This window comes from Malus domestica, chromosome 10 (genome assembly GCF_042453785.1).
Source record: "Malus domestica chromosome 10, GDT2T_hap1".
Lineage (NCBI taxonomy): Eukaryota > Viridiplantae > Streptophyta > Magnoliopsida > Rosales > Rosaceae > Malus > Malus domestica.
The window spans coordinates 32827676-32853636 of NC_091670.1; the positions used below are offsets into that span (position 1 = coordinate 32827676).

At 39.4% G+C, this 25961-nt stretch overlaps 4 protein-coding genes across 6 annotated transcripts; 2 read left to right on the forward strand and 2 right to left on the reverse strand.

Annotated features, from left to right (window-relative positions):
• The first annotated feature begins 803 nt into the window (after positions 1–803).
• Positions 804–7885, forward strand: LOC103445865 (uncharacterized). Of its 3 annotated transcripts, none has more exons than XM_008384918.4 (9): positions 804–1150; positions 2477–5347; positions 5451–5531; positions 6076–6228; positions 6381–6544; positions 6676–6823; positions 6923–7045; positions 7237–7324; positions 7445–7885. In XM_008384918.4, exons 2-9 carry the CDS (start codon positions 2615–2617, stop codon positions 7633–7635), a joined length of 3681 nt encoding a protein of 1226 aa, XP_008383140.3. In that variant the 5' UTR covers positions 804–1150; positions 2477–2614; the 3' UTR covers positions 7636–7885. The 3 variants fall into 3 exon arrangements, 2 of the variants coding, with proteins under 2 accessions (XP_008383140.3, XP_070663239.1); XR_011572412.1 differs by having other exon boundaries at positions 813–1150; positions 6388–6544; XM_070807138.1 differs by having other exon boundaries at positions 919–1157.
• A 3931-nt stretch (positions 7886–11816) lies between these two features.
• LOC103445867 (nuclear transcription factor Y subunit C-2) lies at positions 11817–14414 on the forward strand. The gene is made up of 2 exons (XM_008384919.4): positions 11817–12070; positions 13272–14414. The coding sequence occupies exon 2, from the start codon at positions 13325–13327 to the stop codon at positions 14156–14158; it is 834 nt and encodes a 277-aa protein (XP_008383141.1). The 5' UTR covers positions 11817–12070; positions 13272–13324; the 3' UTR covers positions 14159–14414.
• Positions 14415–18034: 3620 nt separating this feature from the next.
• On the reverse strand, positions 18035–18658 carry LOC103445868 (SKP1-like protein 11). Its single transcript, NM_001294364.1, has one exon. The coding sequence runs from the start codon at positions 18656–18658 to the stop codon at positions 18035–18037; it is 624 nt and encodes a 207-aa protein (NP_001281293.1).
• Positions 18659–19768: 1110 nt separating this feature from the next.
• Positions 19769–22444, reverse strand: LOC103445869 (DEAD-box ATP-dependent RNA helicase 36). Its single transcript, XM_008384921.4, has 6 exons — positions 21732–22444; positions 21080–21402; positions 20750–20953; positions 20588–20669; positions 20230–20328; positions 19769–20086 (listed from the first exon to the last, which is right to left on the reverse strand). The coding sequence occupies exons 1-6, from the start codon at positions 22335–22337 to the stop codon at positions 19928–19930; spliced, it is 1473 nt and encodes a 490-aa protein (XP_008383143.1). The 5' UTR covers positions 22338–22444; the 3' UTR covers positions 19769–19927.
• Positions 22445–25961: the final 3517 nt, after the last annotated feature.

A 25961-nucleotide genomic window follows, 5' to 3' on the forward strand; every position in this document is an offset into this window, starting at 1 on the left:
AACCAAATATTTAAAATAAAGGTGGATTCATGTTCAAGAAGCTTGTAAATCAATTGGTTAAAAGCATAAGCTCTTAATTTTGATGTCCTAAGTTCAATTTCTCATTCCCCACTATATCACTATATAGAAGGAAAAAAAAGTGAGTTGATGTCAATGTGCAATAGGTCACTTTGTCAAGACAAAAACACCCACTTCTTTTGCACTAAAGTTTGAAATATCCTTCCCACAATAGAGAAAAATAAAAGTGTTCTCAAATTTAGAAAAAAAATCTACTTCCTAATTCCTTCACACAAAAAGGAGAGCTTTGCCAACAAGGGTTAGTTAAGTTAGTAATATTGTTCTCTTCGTTAGACCAAGGCCTAAGTTCGTGTACATTGCTGCCACCAATCGTTTTTTGTGTGCGATCTGTAAAAACCAAAAATGGTTCTAAGACCCCTTTATAAGCCCTCAAATATAGCCTCCCCTCCCTCTAAACTTAAAGTTAAAGCAAACAAACAAAAAGGAGGGTTCACAACATCCATGGGGATTCTCCTAGGCTAGCCTAACTCTGTTCTTAACTAACCTTGTCTAATGTACTAAAATTATAATATAAGTGATTGAATATTTAAAAAAAAAAACAAAACAAAAAAACTTTCAACCACTTATATCATAATATTTGATGTTCCAGTATACTGATAAAATATCTCTCGATCAACTCGTAACATTCTAGTAATATCTCAACCCAATAAGGGCAATCCTGGAACATGAACATTGTCTTCATCCAATTGACTTAGCATCAAAGCGAATAAAAACAATAAATTAGTAACAAAAACATGATTTTTACAAAAGACAGAGATATCAAATCCTCCAAACCCCTTCTGAGTTACGAGCAGTTATTAAATTATTGGGAGGTAGCCAAAAATTAATAAAATCTAAAATTTTGAACAGGAAGAGCGAGAAAGTGAAGCAAAGTGAGGGTTTTTATTTCTTGTTTCTTATTTCTCATATTTTTGAAATCGGGCTTTTTGATCTGCGGTCACAAAGACTCCTCCTTTTTCTCTGATTCAGTAACGGTGGGCCGGTGGCTGGTTCACTGCAGCCTTCCTGAACCCAAAAGATTTAAACTTTGGAGCTTTCTGGGTGCAAAAGCGTTGTTCTTTCAATCAATCAGGTACTTGGTGGGTTTAATTTCATTTCTTTGTGTTAATTTGACCTAGTTCTTGTTTGATTTTTGTTTTTGGATTTTTTCTGATCGTAGTTTGGTTTTCTGGGGTTTTCCGGATTTTGATCTGTGAGTGGTTCAAGTTGTTTTTATGGATAGATACATACATATATGTATGTATGTATGTATTTGTGGATTATACTTGATGGAATTGTGAAGTGAGCTATTAAGGTCATGATTCGTTTGGCTTGTGATTGTTAATTGGTGAAGGAATTTTTTTTATTAATCCATAAAAAAAGAAGGAAATTTTCATGAAGTTGTTTTATTTATAAATGATTTGTTTTGTTTGTGATGGTTTATGATTATTGATAGGTATATTCGTCTGCGGCTATATATAATCAAGCTTAAAACTCAAGGATCAAATTCTGTTCTTCGTCTACGTTTTTCGTTAATTGTAGCTCGCAGTAATTCTGTAGTTTTGGTTTCTCACATTGACTGAAGAAACAAGTAAAAAAAAAGAGAAAATACTTTATCCGTTTGATCAGAGTTGGTTGTAGCTGAATCCTACACACATACAAGGTGGGTGGCCAATCGGGTTTGAAGAAGTTAGTTGGCTAAGGTAGTTAGAAATTTAGGTGTGGAAGTGTTAAGGCTCGACCTTAAGGATTTAACAATCCTTTTCAATAGGGTGGGAAGGACTTCTTATGGTATGATTTGTCTTTGTTTGAACAGAATTAGAAAGAATGTTATACAAGCAATTTAGTCACCTAATTGAAGTTGTTTACATAATCATATCGATTGTAATGGGGCCTGCAATCTTTATGGAGTGATTACAGTGAATAAGATTTAGGTACTTACAGTTGAAGCCCAGAAATACTTTCCCACCCTCCCTCGCCACTTGACATAACCCAAGGGTGGGCTGCATAGTGTTAATTACTCAAATAATTACATCATTTACATGTAGTGCAGAACTCCATGATCGTGATCATATGGTAATGCAACATGTATACATTGCATGACAGTGAGTATATTTTGCAATACACACATGCTAGAAAACTAATTTGTATATTATTTTGATATTTTATGGGGAAATGGTAGTGGAACATTAAAGGTTTCCTGGGTTTTTGTTTTATTTAGTTTTATTTTCCTGCTAGCTTAAAATGCGGAGACGCACTTTCTCATATTTTCACTACTTGTTGAAAGTAAGCGAAAGAAGATTTACTGGTATACATGTTTTACCAAATGAAGCATTTCTTTTACGATACTACCGAAGCTTTTGGATTTTTTATGGACAATAGAGACCGGACACTTATTGAAGCTTGTTTTCTGTTTCAGTTTTTCTCCCTGCAAAGATCAGCGTATTGGCATCTCATAGGAGCTGCCTGTGACTGTGAGCACTCAAAATATTGCTTCATTGCCTGAGTTTTTGACAGTATTTTGGTGTTGAGGTGAGGAAGAAATTCAAACAATGGTATGCCTGAACAATTAAGAACGCATAAGCAGTTCCAAGACAATTCCATGGAACCTGGGAGGGATGATTACGAACCTGCATCCCAGTCATACATGCCAGACTCTCTGAGCAGCATGCATAGTGATATGAGATCTAATGACTTTATACCAGAAGTTAAACCTGCACATAATTTCTCCATACAGACCGGAGAGGAGTTTTCTCTTCAATTTATGCTTGATCGGGTGAACCACAGGATTCCTTTGCATCCAAATGCTGTTGGCGATCCAAATTATGCAACAAATTATGTTGAACTGAAAGGAATTTTAGGCATCAGTCATACAGGATCTGAGAGTGGGTCAGATACTTCGATGCTTCATATTGCTGACAGGGGTCCAAAACAGTTTGAAAGAAAGAGCTCAGCTTTATATGACAACAGAAATAAGTATGCGTCAGTTCAATCAGTACCACGAGCTTTATCTGGCTATGGAAATAGTCATGTGCATGGATATGCCTCTTATGCAGCCTCTGATAGCTCATCAATGAAAATGAAGGTTCTCTGTAGCTTTGGTGGTAAAATCTTACCCCGACCAAGCGATGGGAAGCTAAGGTATGTTGGAGGCGAAACACGCATTATCCGTGTAAGAAAGGACATTTCCTGGCAGGAGCTTATACATAAAGCTTTGTCAATTTATAACCAAGTGCATGTAATTAAATACCAGCTTCCTGGAGAGGAACTTGATGCTTTAGTTTCTGTATCTTGTGACGAGGATCTGCAGAATATGATGGAAGAATGGAATGAAGTAGAAGATAAAGAAGGACCACAAAAGCTTAGGATGTTTTTGTTCTCCATGAGTGATTTGGAGGATGCTCAGTTTGGTCTGCACAGTGTGGATGGTGATTCTGAGGTTCAGTATGTAGTTGCTATCAATGGAATGGACCTGGGGTCAAGAAAAAATTTGGCATTACATGGTTTGACGAGCACTCTAGCAAATAATTTAGATGAGTTCAATGGACAACATATTGAGAAGGAGACAAGTAGGGTTGCAAAAGACTCGATAGGGGTAGGCTCTTTGAATTCAACTGCTAATTTTGTTACATCGAGAACTGTTCAATCTTCCGAGCCAATCCTGCCTAACTCTTCAAATGCCTATGAAACCTATCCTCCTTTTCAGCATACCCAGGTGATGCATATTGGACAAAATATGCAGCACCCATTGCACAATGGCCATGCCCTTCCAAGTCACTCCCCATTTGGAGGAACTGTTTCAGTGTCTCATCATGGGATTCTGAATCCACAAGGAGGTTCAATTGAAGGGCAGCCATCCAGTGGCTCAAGAGAACAGAATTTCGAGATGCCAGTAAAGGAGGTGAAACCCAAACGTGATGGTTTACTGCAGCCAGAGAGTGACCCTGAAAAACTCCGCCCCTCAGGGGTAGAGAACTCTGTTCCTTTACAGCCACATGATGGAAATTTGATGAACTATCTTCCTGTTGAAGAAGCATCAAAAGATGAAAGAAAGTGCCAGGAACCTGAAAAGGTTGCTTCATCAATTGATTCAGGGAACCCAATGCTGGTGCAAAAATCTAGTGAAGTTGAGGATAGCTTCACAGCTAGCAATGCATTTGCTCCTGCTTGTACTGACCATTTGTCCAATGGAGTTGATTCGGGTTACCATGAGCTACCTGTGCTTCCTAAGAGAGTCTACTACTCAGAAAGAATTCCCAGGGAGCAGGCAGAGTTGCTGAATCGATCAACAAAGTCAGATGATTCTCATGGTTCTCCGTTTCTCGTTACTCATTCACGTTCTGATATCACCCAGCAGGATTCAGTCATGGAAGGAGTTAACAAATTACAGGAACATGGCAACCTTGCTCCCCCGACTGAACAATCTACCCCAACAACAGGTACCGATGCTCAAACCGTTGATGATGGATTCATCCAACCTCAAAAGTACAAAGAATTTGCTGATTCAGTTTCTCAGATGAATGCAAAGCTTTTGCAAGATGTAGATGGTGAAGTAAAGCGGGCATTGCCAAACCATATGGTTGATAACATTGCAGAAGCTGGATCTGAGTTTCCAGATATAAGTCAGCTACCTTCTGGAAAGCAACATGAGGTATCTGCATCTAATCATTCGGAGGTTAATCAGAAAGAGGACACCAGCAAGGATCCAAGGACTGTTGACACTATGGGACATGCAGAGCCCAATTCTTTGACAGGGAAGTTTTCTAAAGATGTTTCTCAAGCAGCAGCTTCAGTTGGTGTTTCTACCCCAGTGCAGGGAGACATCATTATTGATATTGAAGAACGATTTCCCCGTGATTTCCTGTCAGATATATTCTCCAAGGCAATACTTTCCGAAGACTCCCCTGATATTGGTTTGCTGCAAAAGGATGGAACTGGTTTGAGCTTAAATATGAAAAATCATGAACCAAGACACTGGTCATATTTCCAGAAGTTGGCACAAGAAGGGTTTGATAAAAAAGATGTTTCTCTTATGGACCAGGATCTTGGTTTTCCGCCTGTGATTGGAAATGAGGACAGTAGATCTTATCATGTTACACCGTTAACAGCAGAAGGAGCTGGTTCTCAGCCTAAATTTGCAGAAGACATGCACACAGAGTTGCCTGGAATGGCTAAAGCTAACGCAACAGCTCTGCACTCTAATTATGGTCATTCCCAAGTGAAGGACACTGAAAGTATGCAATTTGAGGGAATGATGGAAAACATAAGAGCGCAAGAGTCGGAGTATGAGGTAGTCTTTTGATCAGTTCTCATTTTTCTTAACAAAGTGCTCCTTTGCTAACAATGTTTCATTTACTCTTTTATCAAAAAATGTTTCATTTACTTTGATATAGGATGGGAAGTCTGCAAGCAGAAGAGCTGGTTTACCTCCTTTAGATCCTTCTCTGGGAGATTTTGATATCAGTACCTTGCAGGTGTGATGCTTACATGTTCAATAACTTGATACGAAAGTTTTCTCTTAATAACTTGGTTAGGTAAACTGATACCTATTAATGATTGATTATAGCAAAAGAGATACAGAAATAAATAAAAATAAAAAATAAAAAATTTGACTTCATTCGAGTGTAGCTCATAGTAGAAAAAGCGTTTTTTAGTCTTGTTAGAGCTTGGCTTAGGATTTGAATCTGGATCATATTTGTGTGTGAGTCCATGCATGTATTGGTGCATGGTCACACACACACAGAGAATCATTCCTAACTTTTAATGTGTAATGTTTTTCCATTCATTAATTGTATTACGGAAATTTTGAACATTCTGGATGGTCTTTGGTTGTTTTATTGTTGTTAGAGAAGTTAGTTCCCCAGTTACTTGGTTATTCTTTCTTTTATACATCTAAACAGGCTTGCTACTAAATGCACAGGACCTGTTATTTATGGCATTAGTTAAACTACTTTGTCCAATGGTAAAGACTTTCCATTTTACATCTGTTTGATTCTTTCTTCTTCATTGACATGATAGTTAATAAAGAACGAAGATCTCGAACAGCTGAAGGAACTGGGTTCTGGTACCTTTGGGACTGTGTACCATGGAAAATGGAGGGGCAGTGATGTTGCCATTAAGAGACTAAATAAGGGCTGCTTCACCGGGAGATCATCAGAGCAAGAGAGATTGGTAGCCATTCCTCCCCACCTCTGAATTTTGTAATGAAACTCGCATTCATTGATGCAAGTGGACGAAATATGATCTCATATTTTTGTTGCTTCTATGACACGTTAATATTTTACTTTTCAAAGCCTTATTGGTAATTCTAACTCCATTGTCAGACTATAGAGTTCTGGCGGGAAGCTGACATTCTTTCAAAGCTTCACCATCCAAATGTTGTGGCGTTTTATGGTGTGGTGCAAGATGGACCAGGGGGAACACTTGCTACTGTTACGGAGTACATGGTTGATGGTTCTCTTAGGCATGTCTTACTTCGAAAAGACAGGTAACAGGTGGTTGTATACCGTTCTATATGTTACTAGTTTGTTTTGTGCTCTCAGATAATCAAGTTCACTGTTTCTGAATGGAAGCAATTTTTTTCTTTCTTTTTCACCTTCTTTGAATCTTTGAACGCAGGTATCTCGATCGCCGCAAGCGACTAATAATTGCCATGGATGCAGCATTTGGAATGGAATATTTACACTCAAAGAATATTGTGCATTTTGACTTGAAGTGTGACAACTTACTTGTGAACCTAAAAGATCCTGCGCGTCCAATTTGCAAGGTAATTATTATGAAATTACTGTATTGAACTAGGAAAATGATTATTTTTCTCTCTTTGCAACTTACATTGAACATTCTAATAATACGTATGGCTTCCCAGGTCGGTGATTTTGGGCTTTCAAAAATTAAGCGAAATACCCTGGTTTCTGGTGGTGTACGGGGAACGTTACCATGGATGGCCCCAGAGTTGCTGAATGGCAGCAGCACGAAGGTCTCCGAAAAGGTAAGATTTATTTTTGAGTTTTTGAGTTTAAAATTATTTAGTTTATTATGTATCTTTTACAATGGAGATAGAAGTAGATAGATAAGAAGTAGATAGAAGTATATATCTTTTATAGGGTCTGATTAATGTCGAATGACCTGGTAGACGCACTTCATTGCTTCCCTCGTCTGACTCTTGATTAAATGTTGCAGGTTGATATTTTCTCCTTTGGCATTGTCTTATGGGAGATTCTCACTGGCGAGGAGCCGTACGCCAACATGCACTATGGAGCAATTATAGGTAATTGTTTTTACTCTCTTCCTTTCGTTGGGGTTGTGCTTGCATGTCAATATTGTTGCACCGCTTAAAGACTGATGTTTGCCTCTGGATTTAATTTTTTCGAATTTTGAATACCTGCAGGAGGCATTGTAAATAACACATTGAGACCCACCATTCCAAGTTATTGTGATCCCGAATGGAAAACGCTTATGGAGCAGTGTTGGGCCCCTAATCCTGCAGCCAGGCCATCGTTCACAGAAATCGCCAGATGCTTACGAGCAATGACTACGGCTAGCCAACCTAAAGCACACGGTCACAAAGCTCCTAAATAATAATATGAACACTTGTGTCGGTTTTGCACTATTTAGACGCGATGTTTATTCGTTCAATCGTTAACTCATAAGATAGTGTGTATGATATCTGATCGGAGCACAGATCCATGGTTTCCACTATTTCCGGAATGGAATTGGCTCCGATCAAGCAGTTCCTTTTGTTTTACTTTATTCCCAAGAAACTCACGAAATTGTAGCGAGTTGTCTGAGCTTTTGGAAAGAGAATGCAGAGTTTGGTTTTTGCTGTGCACCTATATACATGCATTTATTTTATGCCAGTTTGCCAACATATCAGTAAGAATATGTTTAGGAATCAAATTTTAGCATCATTGTGTTCCTTGATCACAAGTTATTACTTCCCAACAGACTATATGCCAATGGCTTAACCGAATCGACGAGCTGCGAGCCTGCGACGACAGATTATATGACGGGGCGGGTTACTAGGAGTCTAGGAGGAAGAAAGGCTGCGCGCTTGCCATGCTGATGCAAGTATTTTCGGCCTGCCTTTCCACCTTAGGAAACAACCCTTCTCACTAGCCAAAGTGTAGCCATCACAGCCATAAACAGATAGCATCATCCTTGCTTGACTTGTACACTTCAACACCGTCTCTTGAAACCCGGCTCGCCCTAATTGCCTTCTCCACTGGTCTGCCCTCTCAGGCCTCTCAATCCTGTTTGAGCCCTCGAAAGTGACAATGTTTCTGACTTCGTCCGCGAAAATGCTGCCTCTTGATCTTCATCCTCTGAGGGCTGTTTCGCGCGAGGCTAGCGTCGGGTTAGTCGAAAATTGCTGAGTAAAAGTGAAGAGACTCGAGGAATCTCCCGAGGAAAAGTGACCCGTTGTGGTTTGCATCTTGTTCCACCAATGTAAGCACAGATGGACCTAATTTCCTCAAAGCTTGAAGTTTGCCTTCAGAGAGCCTCTACTCTCTTTGACCTACGTACGCAAGTGCATGATGCTATTGATAAATAATGCTTCCCCTTCTCTCAAGTCCAGGTTCTCTCTAGTTAGAAGTGATGGTGTCACCGGCTCCGATATCAAATTGAATTCTGTTAGCATCCCTAGTGAGGTAGCCTCCTCCATCAAGGCTCTCATGCCATCTTCAAGCTCAAACGGATTGTGATCTTCAACGAGTCCCTTGGTCCACACCATGACTCACCTCCTCAACCCTGGGCAGCATCTTGGTTTTTGAAACCGGAAGATCACCCACTGGGCCACTCATATCCACATGATCTTCTTCTTCTTCCATCATAATCAAAACATCTCCATACAGATCATCCACCATTGAAAATATCTCAATCCCATCTTGATCAAAGTACTCAATACTCAATGCTGCTACTACTACTACCACTACTTTGTTGTTTCTCCATGGATTGAATGTCATTATCACCAATGCAAATGCAATGATCCATGTTGATGAAGCTGTCGACAAATTCGTCGACCTCGGAAGGAGGCAAGCATGGAGTGCTAGAGATGTGAGAGGGTGATGAAAAATTCAATCTCATTTAGTATTTCCTCCCACTCCGCACCTCCACCTCCACCTCCTCCTTGTTCTTGCTCAAGTCGCGCCGGACAAACCCTCCGAATGGCGAGATCATGGTTAGGCTCTCATGCAAGGGGAAGGAGAGCCAAGCATTGAAGCCTTCCAGTGCTAGGTTTTGGAGGAGTTTCTAGGGAGAGAACATCAAGAGGAGAATACACGCCTAGAGGTTTAGGAACTCAGTGGTTCCCCTACTCACATACTGTAAAATGTTTAGAATATTCCCTACTCATATGTTGTTACAACTAATTCTTGAAGGTAGGATAAGCTTTGGACATTTAGAAACTGATAAAAATCAAGCACCAATCGTGCGCGTAAGTGTTTTTTAATGGTAAATTACTATAAAATTCACATTTAATCAGTGATCCAAAATTGTCACGCACGCTTCGACGATTGACCGTAGCATAACTCTAATAAGTTTCACATCTCACATGAAACAAATAGGCATCATACTTATGGCGCGTTTACTAATCCGTAATCAAATTGAGAGGAATTGGATTGAGGGGGAATTGGATTGAGGAGGAATTGAAATGAGGTGGAATCAGAATCAGATTCCTGTTGAAGTTGTTTACTAAAACTGTCAGGAATCGGAGTAGGAATGATGTTGAGTCCATATAAGTTGTTTACTAATTCATTTCAATCGGAATGAAAACTAGGTTGATTACTATATTGCCCTTACATAAATAAATTATTTTCATACTAATAATTTAATTAAATTCTTAATTAAATTTATATAATAAAATTCATCTATATAAGCATGTATAAATAGGTTTTATTTATTTATTAAAAGATGACAAAAATGATATTGAGTCTATATAAGTTGTTTACTAATTCACTTCAATCGGAATGAAAACTAAGTTGATGACTAAATTGCCCTTACATAAATAAATTATTTTCATACTAATTAATTAAATTAAATTCTTAATTAAATTTATATAATAAAATTATCTATATAAAAAAATATAAATAGGTTTTATTTATTTATTAAAAATGACATAATGAGTGTCAAATGAAGGGCAATGTTGGGATAATAAGAAACAAGTGAGGGCATAATTGGAATAAAATATGCATTCCTGATTCCCTTGCCCTTAGGGAATTCAAATACCTCACAAAACTAGGGAATCCGGTTCCTCCAATTTCAGGAATTGGATTCCTTGTTTCGTGTGGGCTCCACCACTTTTTTGATTCCTTAATATTTAGTAAACACCGGAATACTCCGTAATCGAAATTCAATTCCCTTTCTTTATTCCGATTACCCTTACGTAAACATGCCATTAATGGTTATGCATCATATTGGGATGTCCCACCCTCCCTGAAAGGGAACATGATAAGGGGGGAACAGCAAGTTTTATTGTTATTAGATGTAGAAGGGTTTATTATGAGCAGCCACAGCATTAAAAACAAACAGTTTGGGAGTTTTGATTTTTGAGTCGGTAACCGCAACAATTAGTGTGGGGCCCGCAGCTTTATTTGGGTGTCATTTGTTGTTTGTCACAAGTCCTCCTCGCCTTGGTCGGCCGACAAGCAATGAGACGGAGGATGTGGCCTCGGCTCCTCTGCTGCTTTGCTTGCAACCGATTTGGTTTTAGAGCAAGAGTGATGTTATCTGTACACTCTTTTTTATCTTTTATACTTTTTCAATTTACGGTCGAGTCACCTTTCACATCCACCCCAACGACCCTAGGTTTGAGAGGTTTTGTATAGTTGACCTAAAATTCAAATATAAGCGCAAAATAACACCACTTGAGCTCAAATAAGGACTTGAATGCCACCTGGTAGTGCACAAGTCTAACATATGAACAAGGTTTTGTGTGGGAGGATGTCTTGGTCCCTAGGGCAAAATCCTATGATTTTACTTTGTGGCTCCTCATGATATAAAACTTAGCTTTGTCAGTATGAGAAGAATAAATTGTATGACACAAGCGACACCAATAACACAAAACATTTGAATAAAAAACCAATACATGTCCTTTTTCTTCTCCACTGCGAAAGCATCCAACCTTCTTATAAGATGGGACCACACAAGTGTGACCGCACATGCAGACACGTGATCCGACACCTGTGCATCGAAGTTTTGTCAATTGAGATCTTTTCTGGATCCTTATGTTCGTACTCCAATGATCAAGATATCCAAATTACTCATTTTAAATCCAGCAATTCTCCTTAGTTCATTCTACTGGTTCACTTCACACAAATCAAGGGTCTCGAGCTCTCTCTCTTCAACTGCTCGAATCTTCTGATCATTAGGTTCCGGACATAGAGATTCGAAGAGGATCTCAATCCTTAATACTTAGTACTAAAGTCTTGTGGTATTCCTCTTCATTTAGAAGTGAGAGTTTTATATTTGAATCTCGTAGATGGCGAATTAGATATCAAATTAGGCTGCTCATTATGTGGTTTTGCTAAACTCCATCTCTTACTCGTGTAAGAATATCGATGTACTAAAAAAATAAAAAATAAATAAAGTCATGGGACCCCTTGTGTCACGTGACCTCTTGAAATTGCTCCACGATCCATCGACTCCAAACCGCATGCTTACCTGGACCAAATTATATTTCCGAAAATACCCTTTACCAACATATGTGCAGTCCTTTTTCTCATACGTCACAATCGTATAAGCGGGCATCCCTGTCCACTGTAGCCCCAGTGAGGTATCGCCGCGTGGCAACTCTGAACATAACTCCTCGAATAGTCAGAACTCTCAGTGTTCGAAACGTGTCAACCTAGCGATGCTCCCGAACTCTCTCCTTTTCTCTCTCTGAAAAGCCCAAACATTTCAAACTTTCTCTGTCCCTCCCTTTTGACCCTCTCACTCTCTCTCTCTCTCTAGATTCCTCTCTCTTTCTCTCTCTTAGGGTTTCTGCCAAGGAAAAGATTCAGCTAAGCTCTAATGGGTAATTCTTAATTTTACTTTTTTCTTTGGGTTTTCTGAGGAAATTTTGTTGTTAGATGGTTTGTTGGCTTGTTATTTTGTTTGTATCCTCTGTTTGGTTGCTGGGAAAGTTTGGGCAAGAAAAAATGGAAAATTTTCCATCTTTATCTGTAAGTGTTGTTCTGGACTGTGTTGTAATTAGTGGGTTCACTTAAGTTAAGCACTCAATGGGAAAAAAGACTAGAATTTTGGTTTTTCAGCAACCAAAAAATTAAAACTCACCTAATCCTCTGTTAACTGGTTGTAGTTAATTATCATGTATTATTCAAGCTTTACTTGTTAGAAACTTGAAGGCATGCAGTTGGCAAGTGTGATTATTTTGCATCTTGATCCATGAAAGCTGATTTTTTAGATTTTTATGCGGTTGATTTTCTTTTGTTCTTATTGTTTTAAGGGTTTTGTGTTCATTTGTGATTACAAAGAATGCATGATGTGCCATAAAATTTCGTAAAACAATTTTGGCATGACGTTCTTCAGAAGCGGGACGCGTTGTTTAGTGAAGGAACCGTGGGGGTCATTTTTCCTCAATCAACGGAGCAGATTGGTTAAGATGGGAGAAATTAGAAAAATTTAGACTCTCAAATTAGCTATATTTCGCCGGGGCATGGTACTAAGCATGCATATAGTGGATAGATGCATCGAAACAGAACTTGTGGTTGGTTATTGGGGAGGCGTAAACCTGTAGCTGAATTAAACAAAGCTTATTGAATATCCCAGTGTTCCTTCATCAAATCCAAAGTCCCCCCAGATTTTTGGTATAGGTCCTCCATATCAGTTTTTCAAAATATGCAACACCGACTATCCCTTAGAAACGGGAGTTGGAGGTGGTTGAAACAATTCGGTTTTGGTGTAAAGGCGATGCTTGAGCTTTAAGGTTTATATGTGTCATTGAGTCATTGAGTCAAATTTTGTTTTATGCTCTATGAAAGCTGTATATCCTCCATCAAAGAGAGGAAACATGTGTATTGTTAGGACCGTAGAATGGATGCTAAAGCTCACGAGATGCCAATGTAGAGTAGAATGAGGTTTTCGGTTCTTCAAAGGAGGCTGAAAGAAGAGTTCTTTTGAGATTTTCTTTTTTCTGTCACTTTTTTGTTCTTGTCTCATATAAAGGACCGCTATATTTTTAAGTTCTTTTATTCATTTTGTTATTCTTTATCCAGCATTGTGATTAGGGAGAAGCAAGGACAAGAAAGATACTTCCCCGTAATTAATCATGGATCACTCAGAACAAACACTACAACAACAGCAACAGCACCATCAACAGCAGCCTGCAGTTGGTGTCGTAGCAGGTTCTGGTCAAATGACATCCTATCCTCCTCCTTCCTATCAAACTGCTCCCATGGTGGCTTCTGGAACTCCTGCCGTGTCTGTCCCTTCCCCAACGCACCCTCCCACCACTTTCCCTGATCCGTCACATCAGCTTGCCTACCAGAAAATACAGCACTTTCACCACCAACAACAGGTGCAACAACAGATGCAGCTTCAAGAGTTCTGGTCGGACCAAATGCAAGACATTGAGAAAGCATCCGACTTCAAGAATCACAGCCTTCCACTTGCTAGAATTAAGAAAATAATGAAAGCTGATGAGGATGTTCGAATGATATCTGCTGAGGCTCCAGTTATATTTGCGAAGGCATGCGAAATATTCATATTGGAGCTGACTTTGCGCTCGTGGATTCACACAGAGGAGAACAAAAGGAGGACATTACAAAAGAATGATATCGCAGCAGCTATTTCAAGGACTGACGTCTTTGATTTTTTGGTTGATATTATCCCAAGAGATGAGTTGAAAGAAGAGGCACTTGGCGTGACCAAGGCTACCCTCCCAGTGGTGGGTTCCCCGGCAGATGTTCCATACTATTATGTTCCACAGCAGCATCCTGTGGGAGCTCCTGGGATGATCATGGGGAAGCCAGTTGATCAAGCAGCAATGTATGCTTCTCAACAGCCTCGACCACCTGTGTCTTTCATGCCGTGGGCTCAGTCTCAACCTCAACAGCCGCAGCAACAGCAACAACAGGCCCAACAGCAGCAGACGGACACTTAATGATTCTGGCCAAAGCTGTTGTCAAAGCTGTTCCTGGGCATAGTGTCTTATCGTTAGTGATGAGTTTTAGTACCGTTGGATTAGTTGGCGAGTGTGACACTACACCCTAGTGGATTGTGCAGTGCAGCTAAAGTTAGGTTTATTGTGTATGTGCTCTGTATCGCTACTGATTTGAAGTTTTAGCTTTTCGCGTGTTATTTTCTCGGATTTAGAAGTTTGAAAATTGACTTAATTTTTTAAGTGCTTTTGATTGTTACCTGCTTTGGCTGCTGTAAGTTTCCTGTCCATTATTTGCCAACGTATGTGAATTGACCAGAAACCAAATATGCCTGGATTCCACTTCTTGTCCTGGTGTTGTCCTTTGTCATGATTTTCCTTGGGAAGGCCAACTCTCTCCTCTTCCTTCTACTCGTTAAAGCTTCCCCTTTGATTGGAGAGATTCTTGCATAGAATTAGGACATATTTTTAGAGCACTTATCACGCACTTATCACATGATGAGTGCCGTTAAAATACGAGAGTATTTCTATGATGACACAAGTATGTCTTCTTTGACCACGTACTTATCAAGCATGCATGATGACTACCTAAATCCATATTTTCACTGGTTTACCTTTTCAAAAGGGTTTTTTTTATTCACACCCCATAATTTGTCGAAAACATCCCATAATTAAATTTTTTTCTCTACAATTTCAACTTTACCCTTCCTTTTGTTGAATCCACCCCACCTCCCAAATACAAAAAATCTATCACAGCCACCCACCCACCACCACCACCCTTCTCCCGTGATTCCATTCAACCTAGCCAAAACACAAAATTGAAATTTCATGCAGTTAGCTATACACTTTATAAATCTAAACTAGCTTATCAGGGAAAGATAACAAATTTATCGCAACATCCAAACAGTCTATCATGGAAATGATGGAAAGGGGTTTTTAACAGTTTTATAGGCTGTATTTTCATCCATAATCGCAGTAGCCCAATGCATGTGTGATCATTCCCCTCAATCCTATGTCAAATGCCAAACAAAAGCATAACTATGAAAGAAAGAAAATTAAGATTGAATGGGGTCATCGGCAAAGTTGTGGTTGTGGGGTGGGTAGCTGTGGGATTTTATTGTTTGTGGGTGGGAGGTGAGGTGGATTCAACAAAACGAAGGGTAAAGCTGGAATTGTAAGAAGAAATTTTGAATGTGGGGTGTTTTCAACAAATTGTGGAGTTTAAATAAAAACAACCTTTCAAAATTATGGGAAGAAAAAAAAAAGAGGCAAAATACATGAACTAACATGATAATGTATATTTGACGTAAAAATTTTACAATTTTGAAATTTCAACCGTTAAATCATAATCATTTTATCTTTGAAAATTTAGGGTTTAATTCACCAAACTTCATTGCACAAACATCAAAATGACCTTTTCCTCTGTTTTTCAGCTTTCAACAACCACCGTCTCCTCTGCGGTAATTTTCCCATTTCTACTATGTTTTGCAATTTATTTCATCAAGGTTTTGTACTTGGTATTTTTGTATGCATTTTTCTCAATGACTAGTAATTGTGGTATTTTCATTTTTGATATTCTCAAGGGCTTTGTTTATGTCCACGGGTAGTTCATGGTTTTCTTGACAATTTTTTCAGCACCGCCATCTGTGTACAAATTCACTTTTATTTTACCACGCGTCTGGACTAGTTACACAGCACACGATAGTTTTTTTCTGTAATTATTTATCGGGAAAATAATAAATTCTGGCTTCATTGAGACACTTAAGCCTGCAAGTGTTCAAGAAGTGTTCAAAAAGACCAATGATGCTCTCAGTGGCGTAGCTAGGATTTTCAAATAATGCGTCATAATATCAACCAAAAAAATCTCATTGGGTCATTTCGTCGAACACCTAATAGGCACCTGCCAATTCCTGTCAACATATCTCAAAAGTTTATGCCAACATATGTCGACAACTGCTATAATTTGTAGAGACTTGTCGAGAGTGGATGCAAGATACTTTGGGTAATGTTGAATTTTGTCAAGGCTATGATAGAACAAAATTAAAAAAGTAGGAGGACGAGGTTGTAATTTAGTTTGCTTATACGGGTCTAAACAATATACAAGCAAATATACATAAGATTTTTGAAGTTGTTAGAGGTCAAGAACAACTAATGACCCATGCTAGCTCCGTCAGTGGATGCTCAGAAACAAAGATATGATCGCCTTCGAGGCATTGCAGGGAGGATTCAGGCAGTGTTGGGGGACATAGCGACGCAAGGCGTGAGGGTGCAGTCAGCTGAGCTGGAGGGTTCCAAGAGCTACAGCTCTATTTATGATCTTCTTGTGCCTCGTTTACAAGAGGCTAATAAAGGAAATTAAGGCATGATTAGAGGAAATCGAGTTTGATTGAGATAAATCGAGGTACAATGGCAAGTAACAATAGAATGCGGTTAATTGTAAACGAGGTAAATGAATTAACTAGACTTGAAATAGCACTCCCACATATGGATAAAAACCAAAATTTGATGGAGATAAATCGAGGTTTCATCCAATGGCGGCGTCAGAATTTCAGCTTAGAAGAGGTCTAAATTTTTTATCTTAAAGTGCTCTTACGATATAAGAAGAATAAGGATCTGTCATGCCCTAAGTATCGACAACCATTATTTGAATTTGGTGTCACGTTGTTCTTGTCATCATTTTCCTCAACTCTAACCCATGTCAAGTATCATGACTTAGATACAAAATAAAAGTCATTGTAAGTGGTGAGGGGAAGAAGGAAGGAGGATGTGAATAAAGCAAAAATAAAAATAAAAACCAAACTCCCGCCTACTTTCTGTCTCTCTCTCTTTTGATCAACTAAGTTCCTGTAAACTCACAATGACGCCAGTTAATTGCATATGAGCCACCAGCCTCAAATCGAACCTAGTGAAAGAAATAAGGAAAAGATTCTGATTTAGGTCATAATCCCCTGAAATGTCTTTGGACCTCACAAGAATAACTCCAGTTTTTTGTGTGAAAAAAATATGTTAAGGTAGGCCCGGGACCATTCTGGTCTCTTCATGGCTCGCCCATGGTATCACCTAGTGATCTCCTGCACACAAAAATTGGAGGTCCTCAGTCGACCTGGGTTTACTTATGAGAAAAAATGACTATGATTTCAAATCATGCGTTTACTAGCACTTTAGGGAATGCATAAGTTATGTATTTCCATCAATTTCAAGTATGGGATACCTGAAAAAAGAAGATATCCCATTAACATATGGAGGGTTGTCTAATGCTACATACCTAATCCTTCACGTCCTCATCTTTCTAGTCCTTCATTTGTTCATATCACCATACTATATAAGGAAACATGCCTAAGAACAATAGAAAATTCAGTACAGAAAAAATTGTTACTTGTAGAGCAAAATTTACATTTCGACATGTACTTGAAATGTGACTCTAACGCTACAATTCATTAAAATCAAAATTTGTTTGATTCAGGAATAACTAATCAACATCCTCGATATCGCTTCTCCGAAAAGGAAAATCATTATCTGGAGAGCAAGATTTGCACTTTCTGACATGGTATGTACTTAGGATGTAACTCCGACTCTACAATTCGAAAAAATACATTGAAAACCCGAAAAATAGATTGATGAGGAGGAGGAAATTGCAATTGCCCTGGTAGATTTCCAAAACCAATTAGCCAATCAACAAGATCTCAATTAATAATTAGCACTAATCCACACCATCATCAATAATAAAATTAAAACTCTTCTATTCATCCACTGCTAGTCTTCTCGTCTTTATTCTGGACGGTGATATCTAGACACCTCTTTTTATTTTCACGAAATTAACCCTAACCCGAAATTCAAGAACCAAAATTAAAAACGGTAACTTTCCTTCAAATTATATATTCAGTCTTCATCGACTCCTTCAAAAGCCCAAGCATACTCCTCGCGAAGCTTCTGTTCTTCCTCGGGCGTGTAATCGCTCTCGACGCCGAACAACTTCCTCACGTGCTCGACGCTCTTGTTCTTGATCCGATCCGCCACGGTCTGGTTCAGCACTTCCAGCAATAGATCGACGTGCAAGAAGTCGGCGGCCAGGATCAGCTCCATCACGCGGTCGGTTGTTAACTCCCTGACGAAATCGGTGCTGATTTTCCTCAGCTCCTTCCTCCACGCCTCATCGTGCTCCACTTTCCGATGCAGATGTTGGGTTTTGGTGCAGAAATCGATGATGTTCACGAGCTCCGCGCTGTGCACGTTCGGCAACGGCATCACCATGTCGCCGACGCCCTCGTCCTGGAAGAACGACTTGACGGTCTGGAACTGCATCGCGATATCCCCGTCGATCTCGAAGACCTCGCCGTCGGAGGTCTTGAGGGAGATCTTCTTCTTTTCCGCGCCGTCGTTTTCCGTCGTAGACGGCGCCTCGGAGGCGGAGGCGGAGGCGGAGGCGGAGGCTTCACTCTTGTTTTCCTCGGTGGCAGAGGCGGAGGAGGCGGGGTCTTCAATCTTCTTCTCCTCGGTCGACATGTCGTTTTCGGATGGATTCACGAAGGTGGGGTTGGAAAATGAATAGTGGTGAAATTGGGAAGACAAAGAAGGGGATTATATAGGGGCGCATTAATGATTTTCGAAAGGAATTTGGGAGTAGGATTAGTGAATGAACCCTAAAAACATGACATTTGTTGAAAATTCGGCGAAAAATTAGGGAGTTTTTGACATTGGTTTTTAATCGTTAATCGTAATTATTGTTTGCTAATCACACATTGGGACGGGAAAGCATGAAATATGGGCAAGGAAATAGAGAAGACTTAGTGCCCGCGTGAGGAGGAAGACCGGGTAAGTGTAGGAGAAAGGCCGGGCGGTGGCTAAAATATCCTAATAAGTCCTTCAAAAAGAATAAACCACAAAATTTACTTCCATCTTTTGCTGCCACCTCAACCAAATTATACTTTATGTGAAATGAGAGTAAAAGGTTAATACTTTTTTTTTTTTTTGACAAATGATAATACGGTGGGGGAGCGTACTAAGCAAGATAATATAGAGTGTACGGGTAAATTGAAATTTGATGTAGGGTGTAGGGCTCATAGCTAAAAATAAACCAAGGTAAATAAGAGGTGTAACTTTTTTGTGAACTTACCTTTACTAAAAGAGTGAACATTTTCAATAATATATGAAAAAGTATGTGTGTCAAATAGATGGACAAATCTTCACGGGGATGTTATATATTACCAAATCATCTATTTGTTCGATACAATTTGAATGATAAACAGAATGAGCGATTCTAATTACGATGTTTGCACAAATACATTCGTCGCGGTTGGGCGGATGAATGTGTTATCCTAAATATATGTTACATATATCAAACTTCTAATGTAATCATATATTGTATCTTGTATAAGAGTGATATGATAATTAATTCAGTGAACAAGGTTTACAAACCTCTCAAGTTGAGTAATTCTTACCCCAATCAAGAAACCAAAACCAAAACCAAAACCCTAACATCCAAACTTTCACCTCGGATCTCCTTCTCAACACTTCCCATCGTAGGCTCGTACGAAACCAAAACAAAGCCGGAAAGGAATGAATTGAATCTGTATGCGAATATATATTGAAAGACCAACATAACGAAAGAAGAGATGAGCGAATTAGTAGTTACTTTTCACAACATACAAAGTTTGAAATTTAATTAACAAAGAAACAAAGCAAGCTTAAAAATGGACATTGTATCCTTTGTATTAAAGGCCTACTCTACAAAAATGACACGATTGAAGTTTTTCGGTTCGAGATAGGCGCCAATTACTTGTCAGATTTTTCCCTTTTCCTCTTCTTGCTCCTTTTCTTCAGTAAACCTTTCTCTTCTAGCATCTTTAGCTTTTGTTTCTTCCGTTCTTGTTCTTTCTCTTCAAACCCATCATCCAGCATCTTCATCTTTGCAACACGCCTGGCCTTGAAAACCTGCGCGTTCAAGTTATAATACATAAGCAAATATTTCCGAAACTAAAAGTGGGTGTTGATGACTAGCTTTTCAACAAGCTTTACTTAACCAATAGGTCGTCCATGTATTTCAATCATTTCTTTCAAATGAAAAAATGCAATACCTTGGTAATATCAGCAAGAGCGTCGTTTTCCTTGCATTCAAATTCCTCCATTTGTTTCCCTACAACTTCTTCTATTTTCTTAACAAGGTTTACCTCTTTCTGCAAAAAAGCAATCTCCCTTGTTAACAAAACACATAATCACTTTTTTTCAAACAAATAATATTTTTCTTCTTCAAACAAAAGTAGAAAGAAAAACATCATCCCCCCAATTCTCAATTGTTGGAATTATGAACTACAAGTGAACGACCACCTCAAGATTTCTTTAATTGGAGGGAGGAAACTAGGAGAGAGATTACTGAGCTACAAGTTGCTAACAATAACCCATTTCGCTATGACCAATTCTGCTACTGCTACTTACTTGGGTAATGAAGCTGATGGCTAAACCTCCTCTGCCTGCTCTTGCAGTACGCCCCACGCGGTGAACATAATCCGTTGGATCCCTTTAAGTACATGGCAATTAGATTCTACTTGAACTACATTTTCTCAGAAGGTAGCAATAATAGGTCAACTGGAATAAAACCTTGGAATGTCGTAATTGATTACTAGGTCGACTGTCGGAATGTCCAAACCACGATTGGCAACATCAGTTGCAAGCAACACAGGAACCTGTCCAGATTTGAATCGATGTAATGCAGCAAGTCTTAGAGACTGGGACTTGAATGAATACAACGCTGAAAATCTTTGATCAAGCTCCTCTAGTAACAAACTCAAAAGGTGACAAGTCCTGCTCACACATCATAAAATCATAATTTGATAATTATTTAATAGTGTATGTCAATTGGTTAGCCGTTCAACAAACGAGCCAATCATGGCACTATAACATATGACAAATATCGGAAAAGAGAGATACCTGCATTTTGCAACAAATATGATGGCCGAGCGAACACCCATATCTTCAAGTTTAGACAAAATGTGTACCAGATAAACATCCTTCACACTTTTTGGTTTGTAAACATATTGCTGCTTTAGAGTGTCAACTGTTCTGAAACCTTCATATGCCTCGTACTTGTATGCCTTATTTGCAGAAGGTCTATTCAGTGCTCGGAGTTCACTTGTCATAGTTGCAGAAAATAACAGAGTTTGCCGACTCTTTGGCAAGCACTCAAACACAGCTCTCAGCTCCTCTTCAAAGCCAACATCCAATAATCTATCTGCTTCATCCAGAACTAGAAACTGAAACGAAATTAAATATTCTATAAGTACAGAATTCATAGTGAAGATGACATGCTGAATCCGTCGTTGTTATCTTCGTCAAATCACCAATTAATTAAAGATCCTAATGTTGCCATAGATAAACAAATTTTCGAATTTGTTACAATTGTCCTATTCAGATCATCATTACTTTAAAAAAATTCTTAGCTTCCCATCCATATCCGTTTTCAAAAAGAAGCCGAAAACTCAGTTAAATCGCGCATTACACCATGTAACCACATTGCAATCTCAAACAATACAAAATAATTGACCAAATTACTGACGAAAACAAAATGGCAGATACCAGTTACCTTGGTGTTAGAGAACACAGGACGAATATCCTTCTGGCCAAGCATAACCTTAATCCTCCCCGGCGTGGCGATCACCACATGCGGTCTAGCCGTCAAGCTCTGAGTTTGAGTCAAGCTATCCATGCCTCCGACAACCACAGAGCACCGCAAGTGTAAAGACGCCCCCAGAGCCCTAAACTGCTCGGCCAACTGATACGCCAGCTCCCTCGTCGGCGTGACCACCAGTGCGAAAACCCCGAAAGGGTTCTCGGAGAGCCGCTGCAGAATCGGCAGAGCGAACGCCGCCGTCTTGCCGCTACCGGTCTGGGCGATGCCCAGCACGTCCCGGCCCGCTAAGATTTCGGGGATGCAGTGGGATTGGACCGCCGTGGGCTTTTTCATACCGAGCTCGTCGCATGTTCGGAGGACCCAGTCGGCGAGGCCGAGGTCGGCGAATGTGGCGGCGGAGTCGGGGTTAGGGTTTGTGGATTTTTCTATTTGGAGGTCAGGGGCGGAGGGGGCAGCGGTTGCGGCGGGGTTAGGGTTTTTGGAGAGTTTTGGGGATTTGGTTGCTGAGGGTTTGAAGAGAGGGAAGCCGACGGAGACTGTGTTTTCTTCTTCGGCCATCGTGTTTTGGTTTCGCGGAAGGTGGCGGCTGAAAGTTTTAACCTTTGAGTAGGGTGTGACAGAAACGACACCGCTTGGCTGCTAATTATTAGCGCCAAAATTAAAATAAGGGCTAACTGCATTTTACACTATAAGATATAAGAGCAACTCCAGTGTAGGAGCCCTCTCCCCACGCTATTCACTATTTAATCCACCTAGTGAACAGTACATGCCCTTAATGAATATTGCATTCCCCTCGCAATTGCCTTTTGCATCTCCACCCCTGCACTGAATAGCCCTGGCAATTGGCAATAAAATATTAGTATTTTTTTTATTTATAAAATAATACATAATAATTTTATTTGTAATTTCGGATAAGATTTTTAATCGTTCTCATTGCACCACGTGTCATTATTCGAAAAGCCAATAGCAATAAATTTTTTGTATTTTTGTATTTATAAAATAATTCAAAAGAATTTTATTTGTTATTTCAGATAAGATTTTTAATTGTTCTAGTTGCGTCACGTGCCATCATCCGCACAGACAATTATTGGTGATGGATTTCCGATAAGATTTTTAATCGTTGTGTCAAGGCACATGTCATTATCTGAAAAGACAATTATTGGTAATGAATTTCTGATAAGATTTTTAACCAATCACATCGTGTCACGTGTCACAATCCGATTACAATCTTTGAGGATGGATTTCCACCAGATTTTTAACGAATGACGGCATACCACGTGGCATTATCTACAACCTAATCCTTTCTGAATCCTCCATATAATCCACCATCCATTCTCATAAATCTCATACCAATTTTCTCAAGATCTCTATCATTATTCATAGTTTCTGCTTCCTTCTTCGCCAAAATCCCTATCATTCATTATTCATAGTTTTTGTTTCCTTCTTCACCAAAATCCCTATCATTATTCATAGTTTCTGCTTCCTTCTTACAATGTCTTCTTCTTCTTCTTCAAAGATGATATGGGAAATCAATCAAGAAGAGGAAGAATTGTTTAACCAATTAGAATGAATGTTCAATGTTGGGGATTGGGCCCAAAATGAGATGGAAGAGGATGACGAACGTAGACGGAGAAATGATGAATCAAGAATTGTAGGAGCCTCACAATCCTGCCGAGTCGTCCAAGCTGTGGCTCATATCTGTAGGCCCAACCGTGCTGTAAACATTGATAGAAATAGGCAACGACGAGGTCAGAAGCTCTTGGACGATTATTTTGTCCGTAACAATGCATTCCATGATACATACTTCCGACGTCGTTTTAGAATGGAATGACATTTGTTCAACAAAATCATGGGCGCTGTTTGCAACCATGATTCTTACTTTGTGCAAAAGTCGGATACTTTTGGTGCTATGGGTCTCCTGCCTGAGCAAAAAATTACTGCTGCCTTGCGGATACTTGCATATAGAGTAGCTGCAGACTAAGTGGACGAGATAACGAGGATGGGAAAATCAACCATTCTCGAGTCCCTGATGAGGTTTTGTTCGGCAATCGAATCTATCTACACCGCAGAGTACCTCCGGAGACCTACTCATATGGACTTGCAAAGGCTTCTGAAGAAAGGCAAGATGCGAGGTTTTCCAGGGATGATTGGAAGCATTGATTGTATGCACTGGACTTGGAAAAATTGTCCAAGTGCATGTCAAGGCGCTTATAGGGACAGAAAAGGATAAAAAAAAATCATTTTAGAGGCGATGACATCTTTTGATACATGGATTTGACACGCTTTTTTCGGAGTTCCGGGAGCTCAAAATGACCTCAACGTCCTTACCCAATCCCCAGTGTTCAACGATGTCCTGCAAGGAAAGGCACCAAAAGTCACGTATGAGGTCAACGAACGTATGTACGACGGGCCATACTACCTAGCTAATGGCATTACCCAAGGTGGTCAACATTTGTCAAAACAGTGCCACGTCCGCGAAGTGCAAAGGAAAAACACTTTGCAAGATGTCAAGAGGGGTGCATGAAGGATGTGGAGCATTGTTTCGGTATCCTCCAAGCTCGCTGGGCAATCATTAGGGGTGCTGCCAGATTGTTTGATGTAGAGTCACTTCGATCCATCATGATGACGTGCATCATTCTTCACAACATGATTATGGAAGATGAGTACGATTATGAAGCCGTTGATGAATATGAGCTAGACACGATGAACACTGGGGATTGAGCAAGGACATTGAGGTCATAATCATCTTCATCATGATCATGCGAGGCATGCTCGGGTGTAAAGTGTAGAGGGATGCTGTTCATGAAAACTTTTGGACCGACATGCACAACTCTAAATTTAGGACAATCTTTGACAATATTCCAACATTCAAACGAGGTGAATGTTTTGTTTTTTGCTTTTGGTTTTGGCACCATACCAAGCTTGTGCTTGAAGTTCCTGCACAATGCAGGAGAATAAATAATTATAATGAAAGTAGGTAACAAATAAATAATACAAACAAATAATTATAATGAAAGTAGGTAACAAATAATACAAACAAATAAATATAATGAAAGTAGCTAACAAATAATTATAATGAAAGTAGGTAACAAATAAATAATACAAACAAATAAATATAATGAAAGTAGCTAACAAATAATACAAACAAATAAATAATATAATGTTACCTGATCTGCTAAATTTTTCCCACTTCGAAGATCCACTAGCTTGTGCCAAGGCGTCACTCCACGTACTAAACGATTGACTAAGTAATTTCCAACGACTGGACATCGATTCTTTAGTTCTTTGCCCACCCATTTTCTCAAGATAATTGGTATGAATAAAACTCCACATTTCTCGCAACTGCATCTCATTACCCGTAATCGAATCATGAGTAACTTGAACCCAACTAGTACACAACGCAACATCTTCAAGAAGCGTCCAATTCGTACCTGCTTGAGTAGTCATTTTGTTGGAAAAAAAAATTGGATTGAAACTTTGAGAGAAAGATAGGAATGTGGTTAAAAATAGTTGAGAAAATATGAAATTGTGGTGTAGGGTAGAAGATAATGAGAAAGTATTTATAGAAAAGTAAAATCAATTTTTTTTTATAATTTTTCATAATTTTTTTTCGGATTTTTTTCGGATTTTTTACATTTTTTTTAATTTTTATTCACCTAATTAATCTCTACCTTTGGATTTAAAAAATTTAAATTCCAACACTCCAGATTGTGCCACGTGTCACAACAGTAACATTTTAGATTTTTAAACTGTTTTTTTTAATTTACAAAGCCTAATAACGTGGACCGTTGATCTTAGATCAAATGGATGAAATTAAATGAGACTTTTAAATGTTTTTTACCGTTGGAAATCCAACGGTCCATAAAATAGGACTGTTTCAATCGAACGGACATGGGGAAGCCATGTGGCTTCCCCAACGGTAATAATTAAACTGAGCGCTGTGGGCCCCAGGCCTGTTTTTTTGTTTGAAGACATGCGCCCACGCGCGCGTGACACTTACGCGCCTGACGCCCTCGAGCTCTCGGGCTGGCAATCCTTGACGGGCCTACTCCTCGGGCCTCGCCTGTCGCTTGGGCTTCCCAACGCTGGAGGTCATCCCCCCAACAATTTGTTACTGTTTGGAGGCTTGGCCCCCGAGCAACCTCCCTCGCTGGAGGTGCTCTAAGATTAGGTGTTCATTTG